This window comes from Thamnophis sirtalis, unplaced genomic scaffold (genome assembly GCF_051295495.1).
Source record: "Thamnophis sirtalis isolate CommonGarterSnake01/CBP01778 unplaced genomic scaffold, rThaSir2_p1.2 scaffold_10, whole genome shotgun sequence".
Taxonomy (NCBI): Eukaryota; Metazoa; Chordata; class Lepidosauria; order Squamata; family Natricidae; genus Thamnophis; species Thamnophis sirtalis.
This window is the reverse complement of record NW_028261390.1, coordinates 28,157,471-28,179,004: the sequence shown is the minus strand read 5'-3', so window position 1 is coordinate 28,179,004 and position 21,534 is coordinate 28,157,471. Positions and strand designations below refer to the sequence as shown.

At 37.7% G+C, this 21,534-nt stretch overlaps 1 protein-coding gene across 1 annotated transcript in view; it reads right to left on the bottom strand.

The window, feature by feature from the left end:
* Positions 1-233: 233 nt before the first annotated feature.
* SLC10A7 (solute carrier family 10 member 7) overlaps positions 234-21,534 on the bottom strand; it is a 153,586-nt gene continuing 132,285 nt past the window's right edge. Inside the window, exons 10-12 of the mRNA XM_014059348.2 lie at positions 20,785-20,858; positions 2,880-3,025; positions 234-1,239 (exon numbers count right to left, since the gene is read on the bottom strand). Of these exons, the coding sequence (XP_013914823.1) occupies positions 1,195-1,239; positions 2,880-3,025; positions 20,785-20,858 (265 nt within the window). The 3' untranslated portion in view covers positions 234-1,194. The remainder of the gene's footprint in view (positions 1,240-2,879; positions 3,026-20,784; positions 20,859-21,534) is intronic.

Below are 21,534 nucleotides of genomic sequence, written 5' to 3'. Positions count from 1 at the left end.
TTAAAATTTTGTTTTTAAAAAATCACCTTTAAACTCTGATTGTCAGGTTAACTAGATATATATTCATTCCAATGCTGCTTAAATTTCTATGGAATATATATGTATATGTATATGTATATGTATATGTATATGTATATGTATATGTATATGTATATGTATATGTATATGTGTGTGTATGTATGTATGTATGTATGTATGTGTGTGTATATATATATATATATATATATATATACACTAGCTTGAGGGGGCAGTCTTCCAACCTCATTAGTTTTTGTATGCTGCTCATGGGATATCGAACAATATAGCACTGAAAAGCTTGTAAGTGGCAATAAAGTGACCGCTGCAATATTAGTATTTTTCTGCCACTATTGGGTGGGATGTCCTGCACAAGGGAAAAAGATAATCGGCTTTAGTAAACTATAGCAATGATAATAAAAACACTCATCCAGCAGTGCTTGTAAATCACTGGTGTTTCCTTATGGCCTTGCCTTTGAAGAAGTTCACAGTTCATTTAAGATATAAATGCCACAGCACCATAAAAATGAATCTGAATTATCCTGAGAAGCCATTTACTTTGAAGGAAGGTGGAGAAAATGGTCTCAACAAATGCAAAGTTTATGCTTCTCAGTTTCTCTCCAATGGCTGGCCCCTTGCTGAATATACACAAATTTGGAAGAAAAAAGGCATGTCAAAATAAGGACGTGACAGAATCACCAAAAATCAAGTTTTTTTTCTCACTTAAATCTTCAGAAATCATCTTCAAGGAACTAGAAGAAAACAGTGCCCAGGAAAACATATACAAAGTTCACAAATAATTAGGACAACTGAGAGGTCCAGTTTGGTCTTCATTCACTGCAATAAAGCTTACAGAAGAGGAACCATTTGGTGGATTGAGACTAAGATGTGATCATGAAAGCTTTGAAGTTTCACTGCTAGGATGATTTGCTCAGGAAGAGAAATAAAAGTGAATGAATGGAAATTCTGAGTGCAACCTCTTATAATAACCAGTCATCTGATTTTGGAATCAATGCTTTTGTCAAAAGTATTTTAAGGCACTTCAGTAGGTATTTTAAATATATTTGTAGGTATAAAAATAAAGTAAGTGCTGAGGCAACATTCATATAGGATCATCTTTTGCATTGTCTCTGTGTATGTACAAAATAGGACATATATACATTCACGAGGGCTGTTCCATTATACTTTCACTGGTACTTTGGGCTGCCTTGTTAATTTCATTGCCTGAAAAACATCAAACCAAAGGTCAATTTATTGCCTTCTTAAAATCACAATTAAACAACAATAGAACATATCTTTAAAATAATGGCTATTAACTGTTGGAATATTCCCCGGGCACTAGCAGTGACAGGAGATGCAAGGTTCTAGCCGCAAGTTACAAAATTAATTCCTTGTAGTATTAGTAGTTTCCTCTTCTTTTACTGAAATAATGTCAAGAACAAATTTATGTATCTCTCAGATTACTAGCAATCAAAACTTGTAGTTTTGTTACAAATGTCACATCATAACTTCATAGTATCACAACTTGGCTTAACACTTTTTTTCCCTATTGTGACATTATTTTGTGTTTCTGCCCTCCCTGGCAAAATATATTACCATTTTAGGCATTTGCACAAATAACAAATGAAATAAGTCATCTAGCATAATTTAAATAATGAGAGCTGGTAACATTTACTTAGAGTGAGGTCCTATTTTTATAGGAACTTTTTAAAGGAAAAAAATATTTGGTCTCTCCGGAAGAAAACAAGATATTAAAGCACAAAGGATTTGTAGGGATTCTGACCCTACAGAAAGTATGATTCCTCCCCCCCCCAATACTGTATGATTGCAAGATTGTGTATTCGATCATGGAAGTAAAAGTTTAAAAATTTCATAACATATTGAGAAAGCAAGATCTTTGTTTTCATACATAGCACATCCCATGGTACCATTTTTCAAGCTTGTTGGTAAAGCTTCAAACAGTTAAATTCTTTCAAACAATTAAATTTGGCCTTATTTAGGATTTCATTGAAAGAGAATATAGCTTTCTGCTTTAGCGAAATACCAAAATGAAATGAAGGAAATAAGCACCAAAACATGATGCTATATTTATTTGAAAAGCAGGAAACCATTTTTATACACATCAAAATCAACTGTAACTATTTTTTTTTAAAGAAATCTGTATGCAATCTTAACCCAAACTCATCCAACTATAATAGTGGTTACTGTAAATTATGCAGAGAAACAAGGGAAAAGACCCCACCTCTCAAACACACACACACACACAATACTATATATAAAATAAGTACATAAAAATAAAGCTAAATTGATAAATATATTTTGAATCCTTCTTTATTTACCTACTTTTTCAATATGTCCTAATGTGCATCTATGTTTAGCACGTTTGTTTTTTCTTTCTGGCTAGTCTAGTATTTTCTCAGAGCAATCTAGAATATCCTACTGTAAATATAGTTTAGAAGAGTTCTATTGATCATCTCTACAACTATACAGAATCTAAAGTGTCTCTTCTGATTTATTGGATGTTTTAATTACTGCTGTTTGCCCCCAGCCTCCTGGTGATCTCATTCCATTTCTTAATACCCGTTTCTGTACTATTTAGCAAAGATGGAAATATTTTAAATCTTCCTTCAGCTACAAAACAACAGTCTATTCTCAACATTTGCACCATCCAACACATTGCTTAGAAGTACCATCAAATGTGTTCCAATCTTTGTTCTGTTTCAGATTTATTTCACAGCATTAAGACTGCTTGTTTAGGGACATTTTATTCCAGCATTAACAATGTAATGGTAAATCATACTTTTCAATAATTGTTTCTCTTCTTTATTCCAAATAGTGAACTTCATGGGGTCATGATTTCTTACCTTTTGTCTAGAAATCATCCAAGATTTTATTGTTGGTACCAAAATGCTGCCAAGGAGGATCTGGGCGGGGTGATATATAAGTAATGGGACTGAAATTAAGGACAGATGCTTGTAGCCTTCAAATACTATCTTCAGCATTGGTATACCTGTGGGCAGAAATATAACTAAAATTAAGAATCCTTTGATGATTTTTCTGAGCTAAAAATTGCAGGAAAACCCATTTATAATAAAAAGGTACAAAAATAAAGCAATAAATTAAAAGATCGTTGAATTATAATGCAACATATAATTAAATATAACAATGTATAATATAGTCACAGTACATTATTACCACACATTAATATAACATATTATATAATGATCATACAATAGATTTTGGTGGGAATATATTTGAGTTTTCTTTTCCAGTGTGTCTGCCATGCATTCTTCTGGTCTTGTCTGCTTTTAATTCTGCACTCTAGAAAGAGTGCAGAGAAGAGCTACAAAGATGATTGGGGACTAGAGATTAAAACATATGAAGAACAGTTGCAAGAATTGGGTCTAGGGAAAAGAAGGATTAGGGGTGACATGATAGCAATGTTCCAATATCTAAGAGACCACCACAAAGAAGAGGAGATCAACCTATTCTTCAAAGAACCTGAAGGGCAGGACAAGGAGTAATGGATGGGAACTCATCCAAGAGAGAACCAACCTAAAACTAAGGAGAAATGTCCTGATAGCTAGAACAATTAATCAGTGGAACGACTTGCCTCCAGAATAGCAATAACACTTAGACTTATATACCGCTTTACAGTGCTTTTACAGCTCTAAGTGGTTTACAGAGTCAGCATATTGCCCCCAACATTTTGGGTCCTCATTTTACCCACCTCGGAAGGATGGAAGGTTGAGTCAACCTGGTGAGATTTGAACTGCCACATTGCAGGCAGCCGGCACTCAGCAGAAGTAGCTTGCAGTACTGCACTCTAACCACTGCGGCACCGTTGTGGGGATTCCAACACTGGAGGCTTTTGAGAAGAGGTTGGACAACCTTTTGTCTGAAGTGGTGTCGGGTTTCCTGATTGAGCAATGGGATGGACTAGAAGACCTTCCAACTCTGTTAATTGCTTTTAATCTGATGCTTTTAACGCTAGGTATAAACTATCCAGAGTCACTCTGTATTATGGGAAAGCAAAGGTAAAAACAGGACTGTTGCAAAAGCTCAGCTCAGAGGTATGGGATGGGGGCAGAAACAGGCTCAGAATCCCCCCAATTATGCCTGGCATTGATTGAACAGGAAAATTACTTTGACAGGCTTTCATTACCCTGCTAGCAGTAAAGACCCGTCTAGAAATAGCTTATCTCTAAGTAGCCTTCTTGTAGTGCTTTGATACTCTACGACTGAGAGAACATAGAACTTAGAAACATTCTATAAGTATGTGAGAAAATATGAAAAAGTGATATTTTAAAAAACAGAAGTCATATGTCACAAGAAATAATTCCCATTTAGGGAAATTAAACATCTTCAAATACTATAACTATCTTCTTATATATAATTTTTTATTATATTATATTATTTTGTGTGTGTGTGTGTGTGTGCGTGCGTGCATGAGTGCGTGCTTTTCTTCTGTCAGAGCACCTGGTCTATCCAAAGGTGGGAGGGATCATACTGCTTCCCTTTCGCCTTTCATCCCTATTGCAGAAGGCTTCCAGGCAGTCGCTTTCACGACAAACTATTTTGAGTTACATTTTTGCTGATGAAGAAATGAAAGGAGACTATAGTATAGAAAGGGAAGCAATATGTGCCCTTCCATATTTGGGTAGACCAGGTGCTCTGACAGAAGAAAAAAAGCATTTAATCTCTCCTCTGGCTCAGCAAATAAAGGGAGAACTTGTAGCTTAGAGGTTAATACAACTGTCTAATATGTAAGCAGTCCAAGTTCGAATCCCAACAAGGGTATCGCTAGCTGATGAATAAATAGCTGATGAGCTAAATAGCTTGAAATAGATCTATACTAGTTTCCCTTCATTTCTTTATACACAAAACTCTATCATCTATCTATCTATCTATCTATCTATCTATCTATCTATCTATCTATCTAATCTATCTATCTATCTATCTATCTATCTATCTATCATCCATCCATCCATCCATCCATCCATCCATCCATCATAACTCTGGAATGCCTAAAGCAATAACAACCAAACTTGGTACACAGATGACTTAACTCTCTGGAAAGTAATACTGTGGGGGTAAGACACCCCTAACGCCCCCCAAGGTTTGTTAAGATGCAGCATGTTGTACCTTTCAGTGATTTCTACTGTATTGCCGTAACTCTGGAGCACCTTGAGCAATTTCAAGCAAACGGTACACAGATGACTTTTTCTCTCTGGAGAAAAATATTGTGGGGGTAAGACACCCCTAACACCCCTCGAAGTGTGTGTTCTGTTAAGATGCAGCCTGTTGTGCCTTTCAATGGCTTCTACTGTACTGCCATAAAATGGCTTCTACTGTACAGCATAATGGATTTGCCATGGCAACGGCTTCACAGTACTCCACAAGGGGGTTCCCTCTGGTAAGGGGAAAAATCCAACATTAGAAATTACATTTGGTCCGGACAAATAAATAAATAAATAAATAAATACTTGTGCAACACCAGGTTATCACCTAGTGGTACAATAAAGTGGGATGATGGGTGGTGACAAGGGTGATGGATCAACAGTTTTCCTGTTGAGCTCTGTCAATGCAATTTATTTGGTTTAAATAGCCTTATGATATTTTATTTGGTTTAAATGGCTTAGCTAAACATAAGGTGAGATGTTTTGCATGTTCCACAACTAGGACTGGAATTTCTGCCACTAAGCAAATTGGTCATATAGCACATAAAGCTCGGTGACAGCAATCTTGGCATTCCCTATTGCCAAATTCCATGAATTGTTAGACAAGGACCCACCCCAATCCAAGCCATTCTGGGCTTGATCCTCCCAGGCTGAATTACTACTGTGGACTGTACTCTAAATGCTGCTACCAAATTACTTCAGACCCTAGTAATATTTTAAGTTGCAAATATCAATGCAATTATTGTACTTTGTAGATCTTTATAGATTTGTTAGGCATTTGGGTGCATCATGCAGGTGTTTTTTGTTAAATGCAGAGGGGCGCATCAGGATTGTGTTTGATCTTAAGGGGATAGGGTGGGCGTGGCCAGCACAATGTCACTTGTGTTGGCGCTTGTGGTGGCCTGAGCGCTCTGCCAGCAACCCTCTGCCAGTTAAAAGGAAGCTCGGGAGGGCCGTGTGCATATTTCACTGTTTCCAGGGCAGCCCCATGGGGGCCAGATCTAAGCACTTTGAGGGTGGATCCGGCCCATGGGCCGTGAGTTTGATACTTCTGGTTTAGGGAGTATTTAAAACAGTAAAAATCTATGGTTTTTGTTGGATTGGTTTCTTGCACTTTACCATCCATGTTCTTGTGTCCTATTGATGTTTAATGTCAGGATACATTTTCATGTAAATTTATAGAACTTGGGGCTGCGGGTTTCAATTTTCTTATATTTAGTATCATTTTTTGCAGCTGTAAAACTGACATACGCACAAATTCAGCTCAGAGCAATACAAGCGTTTTAAAGACAACCACAAAACCTTTTACAAAATAAAAAGCAAAAAAGTCCTCTATTACTTTAACCTCTTTGCACAAGAGTGGAAAGTCTTTGCCTAGTGCTAGTTATGGCCTACTCTAAAAAATATAACTAAATGAAACTATTAAGAAATCTACAAAAAAGAAATGACTGAAAAAGACTGCACCCTTTGGCACAAAAAGATGTTCTTTTTTAGAGCACACATGACTTCAGTTCAACCCAGTAGAAAATTAGTAAGTATACAGTATGTGTCGTATGCTGATACCCCACATACTTTCACATACAGCCATCTGTTTTCTTGTTTTTTTCACAACTGTTTCTTTTGCAATCGCTATCCTCCGTGAAAATAGCATGCTGAACTTCACACCATTTTAAAGCTATAATTGTAAAAACAAATGGGCAAATTCCATCTTGCTTTCCTTGAAGCTACAGAAATGAACAAATCAGCGTTAATGCCTCAGGTGCTGCGTCTGTGTCACCATTGCTGACAGGATCCAAGCAGGCTTCAGGAGATAGCATTTGACTTTATGGCACTCTACATGCATTTACAATGTTACAGGAATTTTAAAACTGACATGCTGAAGAATGTTTATAAATCATTAATAAAAATGCCTCTTTAATACCATGCATTGTTTGAGAGACGTAAGGAAGCACATCCCTAAATGGTTTTCTTTCTGACTAATGTAATTTATACAAAAAAAATTGCCCCCACTGTGTACAAGTATAACCAAGGATAGATAAAGAGCATCATCTCAGCACATTACTACCTGATCCAATCACTTGGGAAATCCTAATGTACAGCACATCCTATTTCCATCTTACACATGACACATTTGTCTAAAATTACTCAACAGATTTTGACATTGCAACGTAGAGCTTTCAACTGTCATCTCCCAAGCAGGAAATCCACGTAAGAGCAACAAGGATCCAAGGATTTATTTTATCCCAGACCTATGACAACAAAGATAACACACGAAGAACCAACGTTTACATTCTCACTTCCCTACATCCACTCTCTATTTTGACATTTTTATTTTATGTACCTTGATTTCTATAATTTCTTCAGAGTAGAAACTGAAATACAGGAAATTCATTGTGCAAAATGAAATTGTTATTTGGCCTATTCTAGTAGTTGGAGTTCTATTTCTTCAGTAGTCACATCAAAGCAATTCATCCTTTTACTACTCAATTGCACTCCAAATCACCTTCATTTATTTACAGTACTGTTTACTGTTTACTAAATTTATAGGCCGCCCAATCCCGGAGGACTCCGGGTGGCTTACAGAAATAAAAATTAAGAAAAAAATTAAAAACAAATAAAACAAATAACACAGCAGATTAAAAGAGACACAACATGCACCCAGTTTAAGCGGGGCTGGACCTCAATCAAGAGGTCAACAGCCCCAGGCCTGCTGGAATAGCCAGGTTTTAATAGCTTTTCGGAAGTCCATGAGAGTGGGTAGGGTCCGGATCTCTGGGGGTAGCCGATTTCATAGGGCCGGAGCGGCAACAGAGAAGGCCCTACTCCGAGGCGTCGCCAGCTGGCATTGTCCAGCTGATGGCACCTGGAGAAGGCCCATCCTATGCGATCTTATCGGTCTTAGGGAGGTGTGCGGCAGAAGACGGTCTCGTAGATATCCGGGTCCTAGGCCATGTAGGGCTTTAAAGGTAATAACCAGCACCTTGAATCGTGCTCGGAGACCAATAGGAAGTCAGTGCAGCTCGCGGAGGATAGGTGTAGTGTGTCGCTTGCGCGGCTGCATTCTGGACTAATTGTAGTCTCCGAACACTTTTCAGGGGCAGCCCCATGTAGAGTATATATTTTACTAAAAGACTCTAGGCAATGCTTTAGAGCAGGGATCTCAAACTCGATTTCATTGAGGGCCGCATCAGGTTTGTGTTTGACCTCAGTGGGCTGGAGTGGGCGATGTTGGGGTGGACGTGGCCAGATTGACATCATGTTGGGGGCACCTGTGGAGGCCCGAGTGCTCTGCCAGAGAAAATGGTCTCCTGAGCTCCGTTTTTGGCTGCAACGGCCCCCTGCAACCCTCTTCCAGGGAAAATGGAGTGCATGCATGCGGCCCTCCTGAGCTGTTTTTGCCGGCAGAGGCACCATAGGTCAGTCCTTCACTGTTTCCAGGGTGGTCCTGTGGGCCAGATTTAAGTACCTCATGGGCCAGATCTGATCCCTGGCCTTTGAGTTTGACACCCCTGCTTTAGAGGAAATAGCTACTTGTAACATGGATGCACTGGGGTAATCTTTCCAAAATGACAACTATGTTGACTCCATCATGTCCATTAGCAGTCTGGCTAAGGATCCTTGGTATTATGGCACCAGACTGGGATATTTAACAAAAGACAAAAAGCTTCTATGGTAAAATAACCCCCAAAGAAAATGAACTTTTCCCATAAAAAGGGTTATCTCGTAAACATAAAAAAAAGACAACCCCACTAAAGAACTCCTTTTACATATTCTTTTCACAAAACAAAATTCCTTGGGCCATATAAACGGGCCTTAACCTAAGCTTGTAGTGATGAAAGGTGTCTATTTTATATATGACTGTAATGAAGAATACACTGCTGAAGACATCTGTCAAAGGAAAAGTTAAAACACAGTCTAATTTGATTTGACTTCTCAGTTTGATATTACTGTCAGGCAATAAGTACTAAAAACTTGCAACTGCACTGTTTTATGGTGCACAAAATTTTCAATGGTTTAAAGCAGTTATCTAGTGTGTGTGTGTGTGTGTGTGTGTGTGTGTGTGTGTGTAAAAGCATCAAAAACTGCACAGGGTATGGAAGTGTTAATGCTATACACACATTAAGCCTAGCAGAGGCTTAACACATTTGTTTCAGTTCTTATTTTGTCAGATGCACAAACCAACAAACAAAAAGAATTGATGCCAAAAACCAGCATTTTGCAGCTGAATTTCAGAAGTGTGATCTCTGGGTAGAGGGTGAGATTTCAGCTGCAAATGCAAATATAGGCCTAAATTTGCTAGTAGGCTCTGGGTTGCCTATTCAACCCATCTCTATACACAACAAAGGACAAGCAAAAAGGAGCCATTTGGTGATCACTTCATCTTACTCTGATAGTTTCTGAATGTGGAACTACAATATGCTGCATTAGCATCCAATGCAGAGAACCAAATTCCTAATTTAAAAGACAAAAAATATGCAGTGCCTTGATCAGTTGTGTCATTCTACATCATGCAGGGATACAGTACTTCCTTGTGTTTCTGGATAGGTAGCACTGGTACGGTGAAACAAAATAAATATTTAGAAAAAGGAAAGGAAACAGAAATGTCTGCCTATTATTTTACCATTTGGTTAAAAAAAACTTGCACTATTTTTTATGAGATAGAGCACTTTCCTGAAATAGATATTTTTATTTTGGACATTATTAGAGGCTCCAAAGACCTGGAAGCATAAGCAATGAAAGGACTACGAGAGTCAGTGGCATTTACTCATTTGCTTTTTTTTTAGAGCATCTCTGAAAAGAATTAATTGGCTTATTTGCCATTGAAGTAATTGTCATAGTAGTACATCTACTAGAGCCGTGATGGCGAACCTATGGCATGTGTGCCAGAAGTGGCACACAGAGCCCTCTCTTGGGTACTTGTGCCGTCAACAGCTGGTGTTCTGGTTTCTGGCTGGTCTTTGAAGATGCTGGAGCACCAGAAAACAGCCCCCAAACCAGCCTAAAACCAGCCTGAAAGTGGCCCAGAAAAACCACATGAAAACAGGCATGTGTGCGCCAGCCAGTTGGTCTTTGGATTTCCAGCACTTCAGGCACGTGCGAAGACTAGCTGGCCAGCGCGCATGCACATGCTGGAAAACCGAAAACCTGTGTGCGTACTGGCCAGCTGATCTTTGGGTTTCCAATGCTCCGGCACCCATACATGCACACACCTTCTGGTTTGGGTCCTTGGTGCCAAAAAGGTTCGCCATCACTGGTATAGAGTGAATCCTTTTGTTGCTGCTATATTGATTGGGTATGAATTGCAGATAAAAGAATTATAGGGCCTTTTCTATGTTACAAATTAAGCATGTTACAGGTGCTACCATCTGTATTGAAACAGTTTCCAGTAAAATACGTATGTGCTGCAAACATTTGAGTCAAAGTAATGACGAATAGGCATCAAAGAATATCTGGAGGTGCTGAACCTGTGTGGGAGTTGAAAATGACTGCATTTGTAAATAATCAGAATAATCTCACTTTTAGTTTGGGTATCTTAAGAAGAAACATAAAATAGTTCCAAAAGTTTCTTTCCATTATACTAGTCTGTAGTAGAACATTTATGAGAGTGTCTCAAACCCTATTAACAGATGACCTGAAAGAGTATTTGTCATTTGATAGTAGCCTTAAAGCAAAGATGACCAGCATTTCTGCCTAGAGAGAAATGCATTTCCTCAGGCGTAGCTGGCAGTCGGCATAGTGGGCTCAGCTGAAGCAGGCTCGGTCACATTAAGTGTCCTTGATTTTTGTCTCTGACAGTCACTTGTTCTCCCCTCCAGGTAGCAGAAATGCGCTGAAGGCAGAGGATATTAGAAGTCTCTCACTAGTATCCTGTATTTTTGGGACGGAGGAGGGGGAATGTCGATATTATGTTGAGGGCTGCATGAAATTAGCCTGAAGCCACATGATGGATGATACATGTAAGGTAACCCATTCATCAATTCAGTATAAACAATGCTAGGTTGGAATAAGCATTTATGAGAAATCTAGGGCAGCTAAGCTTGTTTAGGTCAGACTACAGATGAACACATGCAAACAATTTTTGTTTGAATGCTTTCCTTTCGTTATGAAAGCAATATAAGTTAAACAGTAACGTTTGTCATAAAAGCAAAAGATTTACCTTACAATGAAATGAAACACATGTGCATGGTAAATAATAAGGGAAACAGGGAAAACAAGAAGCATCTTCTGGAAACATCAGCAACATTCACTTTCTTTATGGTGAAATTCATTCCACATCTTGTGCCTTCATATTATATTTTTCCCTGCTGACACCAGCCACCAATACAACGTATGTAGTGATAATGACATAAATATTGTAGACATTAAAAAGAGGGAAAGTATATAGAAATGCACATTTCTATATTATACATAATTCTGGGAAAGGCCACAGGGTGAAGATATTATGAAGGCAAAGCTGTTAATCTGGGATTCAAAGCTATTTCTTTCAGAAAAATCTTTCTGAGGGAAGGAGATGATTCAGTCTCACGGACAATAAATCTTGAAACAAGAGACAGAAAGAAATCTGTTTTTCTCTTTTGCTTTATAACTAATAGTAGATGAAGCATGCTCTCTAAAAAAAAACAGTACTGAAGGGCTTATTTTCAGAATTTCTGTGTGGAGGCCTATGTCTCTTGCCTATAGGGAAATTCTGCAACAATAACTTTGAATCTCCATTTATCTGCAAGTCTGTCAGAGAACTCAGGGAAAACAAAGAGAAAGCACATTATCCAAAGTTGTTTATCTTAAGAATGGAAGGACTCAAAGGGCACTTTGCTCCCTTCCTCTCCATATTGGTCAATTGAATTTTAACTGAATTTTAAATGCATGGTCCTTGTTTTAATGCTTTATATCAGGGGTTTCAAACTTGATTTCATTGAGGGCCATATCAAGCTTATGTTTAATCTTGGGGACAGGGGTGGGGGTGACCAGAGTATGGCCAGCTTGATGTCAGTCATGTTGGGGACGCCTGTGGTGGCCTGAGCACTTTGCCAGTGAAAACGGGCCCCCAAGCTCCATATTTGGCTGCGAAGGCCTCCTGCAACCTTCTGCCAGCAAAAATGGAGCTCCGGAGGGCCACCTGTGGCTCTTGTGAGCTCTGTTTTCAGCTGTGATGGCTTCCTGCAACCCTCTGCCAGTGAAAACAGAGCAGAGAAAATATCCATTTTCGCTGGCAGAGGCACTATGGGCCAGTCCTTCGCTGTTTCCAGGGCAGCCCCGTGGGCCAGATCTAAGCACCCCAAGGGCCAAATCCAGCCCCCGTGCCTTGAGTTTGACACCCCTCCTTTACATGGTATTTACATGACCACCTAAAGTTGTCTTGATGAGATGGGTGGCATAGAAGTTTAACAAACAAACAACAAAGTCAGTTGGTCACTTAGTCAGTAATTTACAGTGCTCATGGTTTCACAGAATTCACATCCAATTGGTAAAAAAGTAGCGCTGCCGGTAGATTTAAGTGTTGTTTTAGGTATCATGTAAAATATGAGTTGGGTGTATAGTATTCTGCTTCCTTTACATAAATTTATATAATATGGGATTGAAGTTTAACAAATAACCTGAATAAACTTTCCAAATATTTGTTATGAAACATTTGTTACCAACATTTAAAGACATTTGCCTTATCTTAGGTCTCTGTAATGTAGTAGTATTTCGTTAGCAATGAATTAAAACATGAATCATACAGAAATACGCTGGACATGCCCACACAGAGTTTAGCGAAGGGAAAAACTCATAATATATTACGTGATGATGCTATTATAACATAAGTTTGACATCCCTGTTCTAGATGCTTTAAAATCCCTAAAAACTATGCTGCTACAGATTAAGTGGTTCTTTGATGCTTCCTTCAATATTTTATAAATGGATCTGTATTTTTTACCTACCCTTTAAATCTATTTCTCATCATTCCATAAGTACCCAGAATGTTACCTGGTTGATCTCCTGAGGCATATTAACATACGGATTTTAGCTCAAAATGAGCAAAAAGAGATTGTTTCAAATTCCACACTGAGTTATGCCCACTGAAAAAAAATGGGATGGTCTTTGTTTCAAGTAGGCAAAAATGGGGTGGCCCCATAATTCTACCTGGGCAGTTAGTAGATATACCGTATTTTTCAGAGTATAAGACACACCTTTTTCCCTCAAAAGAGAGGCTGAAAATTTGGGTGCGTCTTATACATTGAATTCAGCATTTTTTGCCTCCTGAAACCCTGCCCCCTTCACCAAAATGGACATGCAGAGCCTGTAGAAGGCTTTCAGAGAGCACCTGGGGGCTGGGGAGGGCAGATATGAGCAAAAAATGTTTTTAGATCAATTTTGCCCACCCCCACAGCCTCCAGGAGCCTCTATAAGCTTCCTAATGCCCCTTTTTTGACAAAAAAAAATAATGAAAAACGGACCGTTTTGTGCTCATTTTTGCCTTTCCCCCCAGAAACACTCTACAAGCCTCCTAAGGGCTATTCATGCCCTTTAAAAAAAAAACAAAAAAACCCTGGCCCTTTTCCCGAAAAAGGGCTGTTTTGGGGAGGTTTGCAGAGTGCAAAAACTTTTTTTTTTTTAAATTTGCCTCTTCAAAACCTTGGTGTGTCTTATACTCCAGTGCGTCTTACACCCCAAAAATATGGGTAATGATATTAAGGCAGTGCACGGATCACTATAGTCTGCAAAAACATAAGATAAAAGAATTTCAAATCACAAATAAAATGGGATTTCTCCATGGGAGACCTGCCAACAAACTATTATATATAAGGCGTTTTAAAAATGATAAATCAACTTTGCTTTCTACAGGGAGGAAGACAAAAAGATCTCCTGTGTCATTATCATTTTACATCTAGGGATAGGATTTTTAAAGATATATATTTATAAAGAAGTATGAACTTGCTGTCACTGGAAATCTGCAATGTGGTTTTTAGTGTCTGATCCAATTGTACACATTTAGAAAGACATGTTACAAAATAAATAATTGGACAGCTGCAACTCTGAAATGACAATGGATATTTATCGATCCCTTTTTGCAGACTGAAATGGAGAAATGTAAACTTCAAGTGAATGTGATCTCTTGGGTGAGACTTTAGCTCAACGTAGTAAGCAATTGTTGTCTTCTGATGCACATTTTAGTATTACTGCAGGCAGGTTTTCTAACTATTCATTCAAAATTTGCTACAGTAGAGGACAAAGTGAAAATTCTAGAAAATGCTTCATTACTCACTTTCCTGCCAAAATAAAAAGGTTTAATTTGGAAATATTATATTTTAGATGAAATTATTATTGTAACTTATATTTCATTCTCTGTATTTATATAAATATTCAGTCTCCTGTGAAACTGATTTTCTTGACTCTGAAATTGCTTCTCAGTCTGTTCAATTGAATGTAGATCGTTGCTATTGCACAATAAGAGCACTCAAACTCTTAAAGGCACAATGACTATATATGTATACTTTTTTGTTCTATTTCTTAAAAAAAAGGAGGAAGTTATATGTTAAAATTAAATATGTATATTGAAAAGGAATTATAAATACCATCAACATAAAATGGAGCTCACTCAGAAGCTGAAATACACCAAGCAAATGAGATGGAGAGTATGAAGCAGAGGAGAGGGGTAAGGGAAGAAGAGTGGGATAGGAGAGAGGGCGGGGGGGGGAAGAGGAGGAGAAAAAGGAGGAGTGGAAAGGGGAGAGAGGAGAAGGCGAGAGGAAGGGGAAGTAGAGAATAGCAATAGCAATAGCAGTTAGACATATACCGCTTCATAGGGCTTTCAGCCCTCTCTAAGTGGTTTACAGAATCAGCATATTGCCCCCGACAACAATCTGGGTTCTTATTTTACCCACCTCCGAAGGATGGAAGGCTGAGTCAACCCTGAGCCGGTGAGATTTGAACAGCCGAACTGCAGATAACAGTCAGCTGAAGTAGCCTGCAGTGCTGCATTTAACCACTGCGCCAGGATGACAGATGGAAGAAAGGAGGTAGGGAGGGGGAGGAGAGGGAGAAGAAAGTGATAGATAAGGTGCAAACATGGTGTATGGAGAGAAGAAGAGCCAATAATTGTTTTTGGGAGATGAATTGATGTGAACATTTAATAATACAATATGTAACAGTGTACATGTGATTATATGTTATGAAAATGAAAAAATAAAAACTTTAAATGATAAAAAAGCACTCAAACTAAAGATAAAACCACTTCTCTTGGGACAAGTTGTTATCTGAAAGCAACTATGAACCAGTCTTTAATACTGCAACCAATTGTACTGAGTCTCAATATTCTACCGTCATATTTTGGATAATTACAGCCAACTGAGGAATATCCATTTTTTAAAAAGTTTGCTACTACACTTACGACATTAATATTGTCCAAAGCCATAGTTTGAATTGATTACACACTCAGGTCAGTCTTCATATAAATATATATCTGAAATGAGCTGTGGCTTTTCTTCTTTTTAGGGAAAGAGCAAGGAAGGGATGATTGTAATAGAAATTTGCATCCCATAATGTAGTTAGCATAGCTATTGAACAACATAGAAGAGAAAGAGACAAATTTCAAATTTGAAAAAAAAAATAGGTGACAAAATATTTTTGTACCAATCTTAGTTTTTTTTTTTTTTTTTTTTTAAAGAGCTGGAATATTCAGAATAGATAGAAAGGAAAAGAAAAAGGATGGAATGGAATGGAATGGGAATGGGATGGAATGGAATAGTTCTTTATTGACCAAATGGGATTGGACACACAAGGAATTTGTCTCCGGTGCATAATCTCTCAGTGTACACACAAACAGTAAAGTAATATAATCATAACAATGATACCAATAAGAGGGGATAGTAGAGAAGATCAGAAGGATGATATTATTATATTACATAATAATACAGCCATACTACATGGGTAAATATCCTTAGACATAAGACAGTATCTTGGGAATTAGGTATTTAGCAGAGTGATGGCACGAAGAATAAAACTGTGTATAAATTATTTTTTAAATTAGGACATAGGGCACAATACTGATCACTGATTATTACTTAATTAATGTTTGGGAGATTGAAGCAATAGGTTATTAAAGTTTTTGCTGACAATTTAAATACTGAAGATACTTATTGTAAGCTAGGAGACACATGTTCATTTATGACACACATTTTAAATTGCTCCATCGTCCAAATTGATGCCATGATTATTGAGAACTATCAGCATTTAAAAAGGCTTAAAATGCATTTCAATAGTTTAAGTACAGGGCGGGGCATAACCTTTTCCTAGGGGGTCACAGCAAGATCGACAGCAGTTTACAACTTCCGCGACACCTCATTTTAAAGCCCATAGAAAACTGAATTGAATGAGCTATTAAATGTTAAATTTGCTTTAAGAATGGCTGGAAAATTCGATTCGGAAATGCAAATGCGACTCAGCAATTGTTAAAGGAAAACAATGTCGAATTTTGGGGCAATGACGTCTGGCCGGGAAATTCGCCAGATCTCAATCTGGCAGAGAACATTGGGGCCATAATTAAGGATTAAGGATGAAGTGGAAGCTCTGATGATTCAGGAGCAAGGTCAAAATCGATATTCGGTTGAAACTTTGAGAATGAATTTGGAAACTGTGTTGAAAAATCTGGAAAATCGAACGGAACTGTTTGAAGATTTGTTGTGTTCTTATCCACCTCGTTTGAATGCTGTTCGAAGGGCTAATGGTGGTCATACTGACTATTAAATCGTGTCAATAAACTCAGTTTTTGATGGGCTTTCGAATGGTGTATGAATTATTTGTGTTGTTATTACAAGTGTTGCTGTGACCCCCTAGGAAAAGGTTATGCCCCGCCCTGTAGATAGGCAGACTGTAGCAGACTGTATGTGTGTTAAATAAATAAAAGAGTATACTTAGAAATCCAATGGCAAAAAAAAAAACCCCAGAGAATTGTACTGATGTCTTTGCTAGAGAAATGGAAACCACTGGAGGTGCTGATCCTGCCTGGCTCATCCCAAAATAAGTCGGAAGATTTGGCATTGTTTCCAAGCAAATAGGAAGGAAACATGGGGATAGAGGATAAAGGAAAACTCTCCTGGTCAAATTTTGTCACTGTGTTCAGCAATGGCCTAAAACTGACCTTCCTGAAAATATATGATTCTTTGATAATTTAATAATATTTTTCTGATCATACGTATCCAGGTTTACAAACAGGAAATAAGACTCTTTAAATAGCACAGGACTAAACCTCCCTTAATTTCTGGTGAATTTTCTATATTTTTTGTGAATTGACAACTTGTAGCTGGCACTATTTGTTCTAAAAACCTCCTTTAAGTTGAGCTTGACTCGATAGTTTCATGTTCAGATAGTATTCTTAGCAACAAGCCCAATTACCTTCATCCAGGATGCGGCTTTGACTTGTCAATGTAGCTGACAGTCTCCTATTTAAAGACTAGCCAGTCCCAACTCCATTTAGTTTTCCAACCCAGACGAAGTCTGCCAGATGCTATTACTATTTATGGCCTCTATAATGCTTGTTGCTAACTCATTCAAAGGGAGAGGATTGCTCCAGTATTATTTTAGAAAAGCCGACCTGATTGTTATGGCACTTCTTCTTCTAGGCCTCCTTTCTTCTTCCGAATTAACTCTAGGGAATAACATCATGTTGGACTTTCCAGACAGATTATGTGAAACCATAGCTCAATGTCATTCCCAATAGCCAAGCTTATAATTAAAGGTCAAATAGTCACTTCATCTGCAATCAATCAATAGAAGAAGTTCTAATATCAAGAACCAATCAATCAATGGCAAATATACTAATAAAAGCCATGAATCAAATGCCTGTATTTCATGTATTGCATGTAAGGTGCATGTACTGTATGTTACAAAAAGTGGAAAGCAAAGCAAAATGAGAATAAATAAGATGGGGGAATCTCAGGAGTGGTACAACATTTATCTTCATTATTAGCGCTTATATCTCTAATTATGTAATAAAATTAAATAACAAATAAAAGTGATATCACAGGCAGCAGTTAGACAACCTCCTAAAAATCCATAGACTATTTCTGTTAATGGTATCAATCAAAATGGAATAAATAGATCAAATACAACTAGTTTCCTGTGGACCTGATACTCGCCAGACATTTTCAGAATTCGATTTCATAGTTGTCTGGAAATTCTGGGAGCTGAAGTCCCAAAACTTTATACCCCAGTATGGCAGGCAGCAAATTGAAGAAGATTGAACAATGTAAGAACTTCTGTAAAGGTTAAGCATGAAAAAGGAGAAGGGTAGAAACAGTTCTTGAGTCTAACACATTCAGTCCTTTGTGTCCTGAGCTCACATAGCTATAAAGTACAAATAAAATACTGCCTCCCACACCCCCAATCCACCAACATATGGGAGGGAACTGTGTTTGTCTCCATATGAAGCAAGAACTTTTCCATGGATCCAAGCAGAGGAAGTGGCAGATGGCCTCTTGAGCATTTTGCATATGGGAATTCATTGGTTTTAATACAGGGAAAGAGAACTGCCTTACAAGAGCCTTCTCTTGCTCCTCTTATTACCACTTCTAAAGCTTCAAAGCTGTCACTTTTCCTCCTCCTTTGCTGGTGCTGTGCTACAATCTCCAGGGAACTGAAACACGGCACCCTGCGGAGGCTTCACATGCCAGAATGTTAAAAATCAGTTTAAACTCCAAGTGAAAGAGCTTTTGTGGCAGGAAGCCCCTAAGTGCTCTTGTTTGCTTAGTGATGGTAGAGTTTTGAAGGCAGATAAAAACCTCTTCACAGAGAACTTAAAAGAAAGCGCTGAAGTTCACAGAGGACCTTAAATATTCAGATACAGGTATTAAATGGGATCGTGCTTGCATCTCCCCAAACCTGCTTAGGTACATTATAATGGAGTATCTCAATATAAAAGAAAGACAGCATCCTAATTTCACTGGGATGAAATCTTCCGATCAGATTACAGATGTACTTCTATTATTCAAGAAAAATTTGGCTTGACACAAAAACTTCATTATAATGTCAGCCACCAAAAAAAAAAAAAAAAGGTTTCCTTGCTTGGTAATCTTTTGCTTTATTCAGGGTCAGATTTTATGGGAAAAGAGAAGAAGGTAGCTTATATGCAATTCTCCCAGCACTTTTCTGGCATTTTATTATGATATGAAATTTTAGGAAATACACCCCATCATTAGAGACATCTACATTTAAAAGCAAAGAACTTACCTATGCTTTCATAATCCACCCTAAAGTTTGAAGACTATGGCCTGCAGGAAAGTCTGATCAAAAGTATCTCTTTTACTTACAGACAAATTTAGTTTAAAGTATCTCAGTGACTCATAATAGTTAGTCTTAATTTTTTTCAGATTCATATTGAAATCCAATATGCAAGTATTGGAGCTGATTTTGTTATTTTAACTCGTTCATAATTTTAATGAATTTCTCCTAGCCTTTCTATATAAAAATAAAATATTAAATTTATGAACAGGAAAAAGAATAAAAATGCCTTAAGCCAGCCAACCTTATCACTAATAAATTGCAACTCCTTATTCTGTTGCTGAACCTAAAACCATACAGGTAGAATAGACAGACAGACAGACACTGATAGATTCAATTATATCATGGCATAGCTGTTTCCACATGCAAATAGATATGACAAACATATATGAATTCTATTTTGTTCTTTGCTAATAATATAAATTACAAGACTTAAATGGAACATACAGCACTGCCCCCTCCTACAAAATTGCAGTTGTGTTTTAACTAAACTTTATATCTACAAGAATAAGTACAAGAGTGGAATTCTGAATGACTAGAAGATCAATGTTCTCAGAATACTAATTAGTAATTGAATGAATGCACAGTTCTGAAATTTCTCAAAATAAATACCCTGTTTTTAATGAAACCATTATTCCAGCAAATGTTTTTTTTATATAGCAAATACTTTGTGCATTACAGTTTTGAGCTATACTATTTTTGCTATTTAATTGTGTTGAAATTTCTCAAATAATAATAATTTGAAACAAATCAAACTGTATCAATACTGGATTACAGACATAGAATAAGAATATGAGAAACAAGGAAAAAGCAAATAGCTTTTTCCAAAGAAGGTACAGATTAATAGCACTGTAAACTAATTACTATACTAAACTCCCAAAGGAGAAAACCACATTGTCTTCCTCTTAGAAAACCTACATTTGCACCAGTGGTGGGTTCCTACCGATTCGGTCAAACTGGTAGTAGTTTGGCAGCCTGGGTTGCTGGAATTGGCAGCAACCCAGGCCTGCCACGCCCGTGAACTGGTTCTCTTGGTGGCGCCATGTTTTTTGCTTTTGGGTATGTGCAGAGCAATTTTAGTTGTACTGTCCATGTGTGTGCAGCGCGCATGCAGTACGCCCCTGAGAAAACCGGCCGTAGTCTCTGCCAGAACCCACCCTATTTTTACACATTGCAGAAATTATACCAATATTAATGCTACATGTTTATATAAAGGTTTATATCTCACCAGATTTCTGAGTCAATAATATTAGCATACATAAGCAGTTTTATAACAAAGTCCATGTAGGAGCAATGTAGTCAGACTGAATTGTTGAAAATAAATACATACCTAAGGTTAGAGATTTGTGTGTGGAACAGAAAATAATAGCCACTGTGTCTGCTGGTGTAAAGCCAGAACTCTTTCTAGGAAAAAATGTGGGGGAAAAAAATTAAAAATTCCACCAAATGTTTGCTAACATTTATTTTTAGAGACATTCTTGTTTTCAATTTTAATTCAGCTTTGCCAACTTTATTACACTTCCATATGCTTAGCATTTGCATTTTCAGATTTAAGCCAGACATGCACAACTTCCGCTTGCTGACTTGAAGTCTGTTGGAAGAAGGTGGTTATAAAGGGACGTGGGAGGCATATGAGAGAGAAGAGAAGAGAGAGAGATAGAGGGAGGGAGGGAGGGGCAGGCAGGCAGGCAGAGATGGAGATGAATGGATGGATGGATAGATAGACAGATAGATAGATAGAAAGATAGATGATAGATATAGAGATGGAGACAGGGAGTTGTATAAAAATAAAAAGAATTTCTTCGAGAGCCACCCTAGATTTTGTATACCAAGTCAAAAGTTGCAATCTGAAAATGAGCATGGCCAAACTTTTTGGTAAAAGCTTTCAAGAATGAATTGTATCCCATTTTCTCACCCCACTAAATTGACCCAAGTTTTTGGTTCTATTCACTGTGGGCACACTTTAGAGACCAAAAATGTGGCATTGTGGGGAAAGGATCTCTACTTTAGTTAAATTATATGTAGGCTGCTCCAGGCCTTTGTATGAGTGTGTGACCCCCCCAGGGGCCTAAAGGCCACT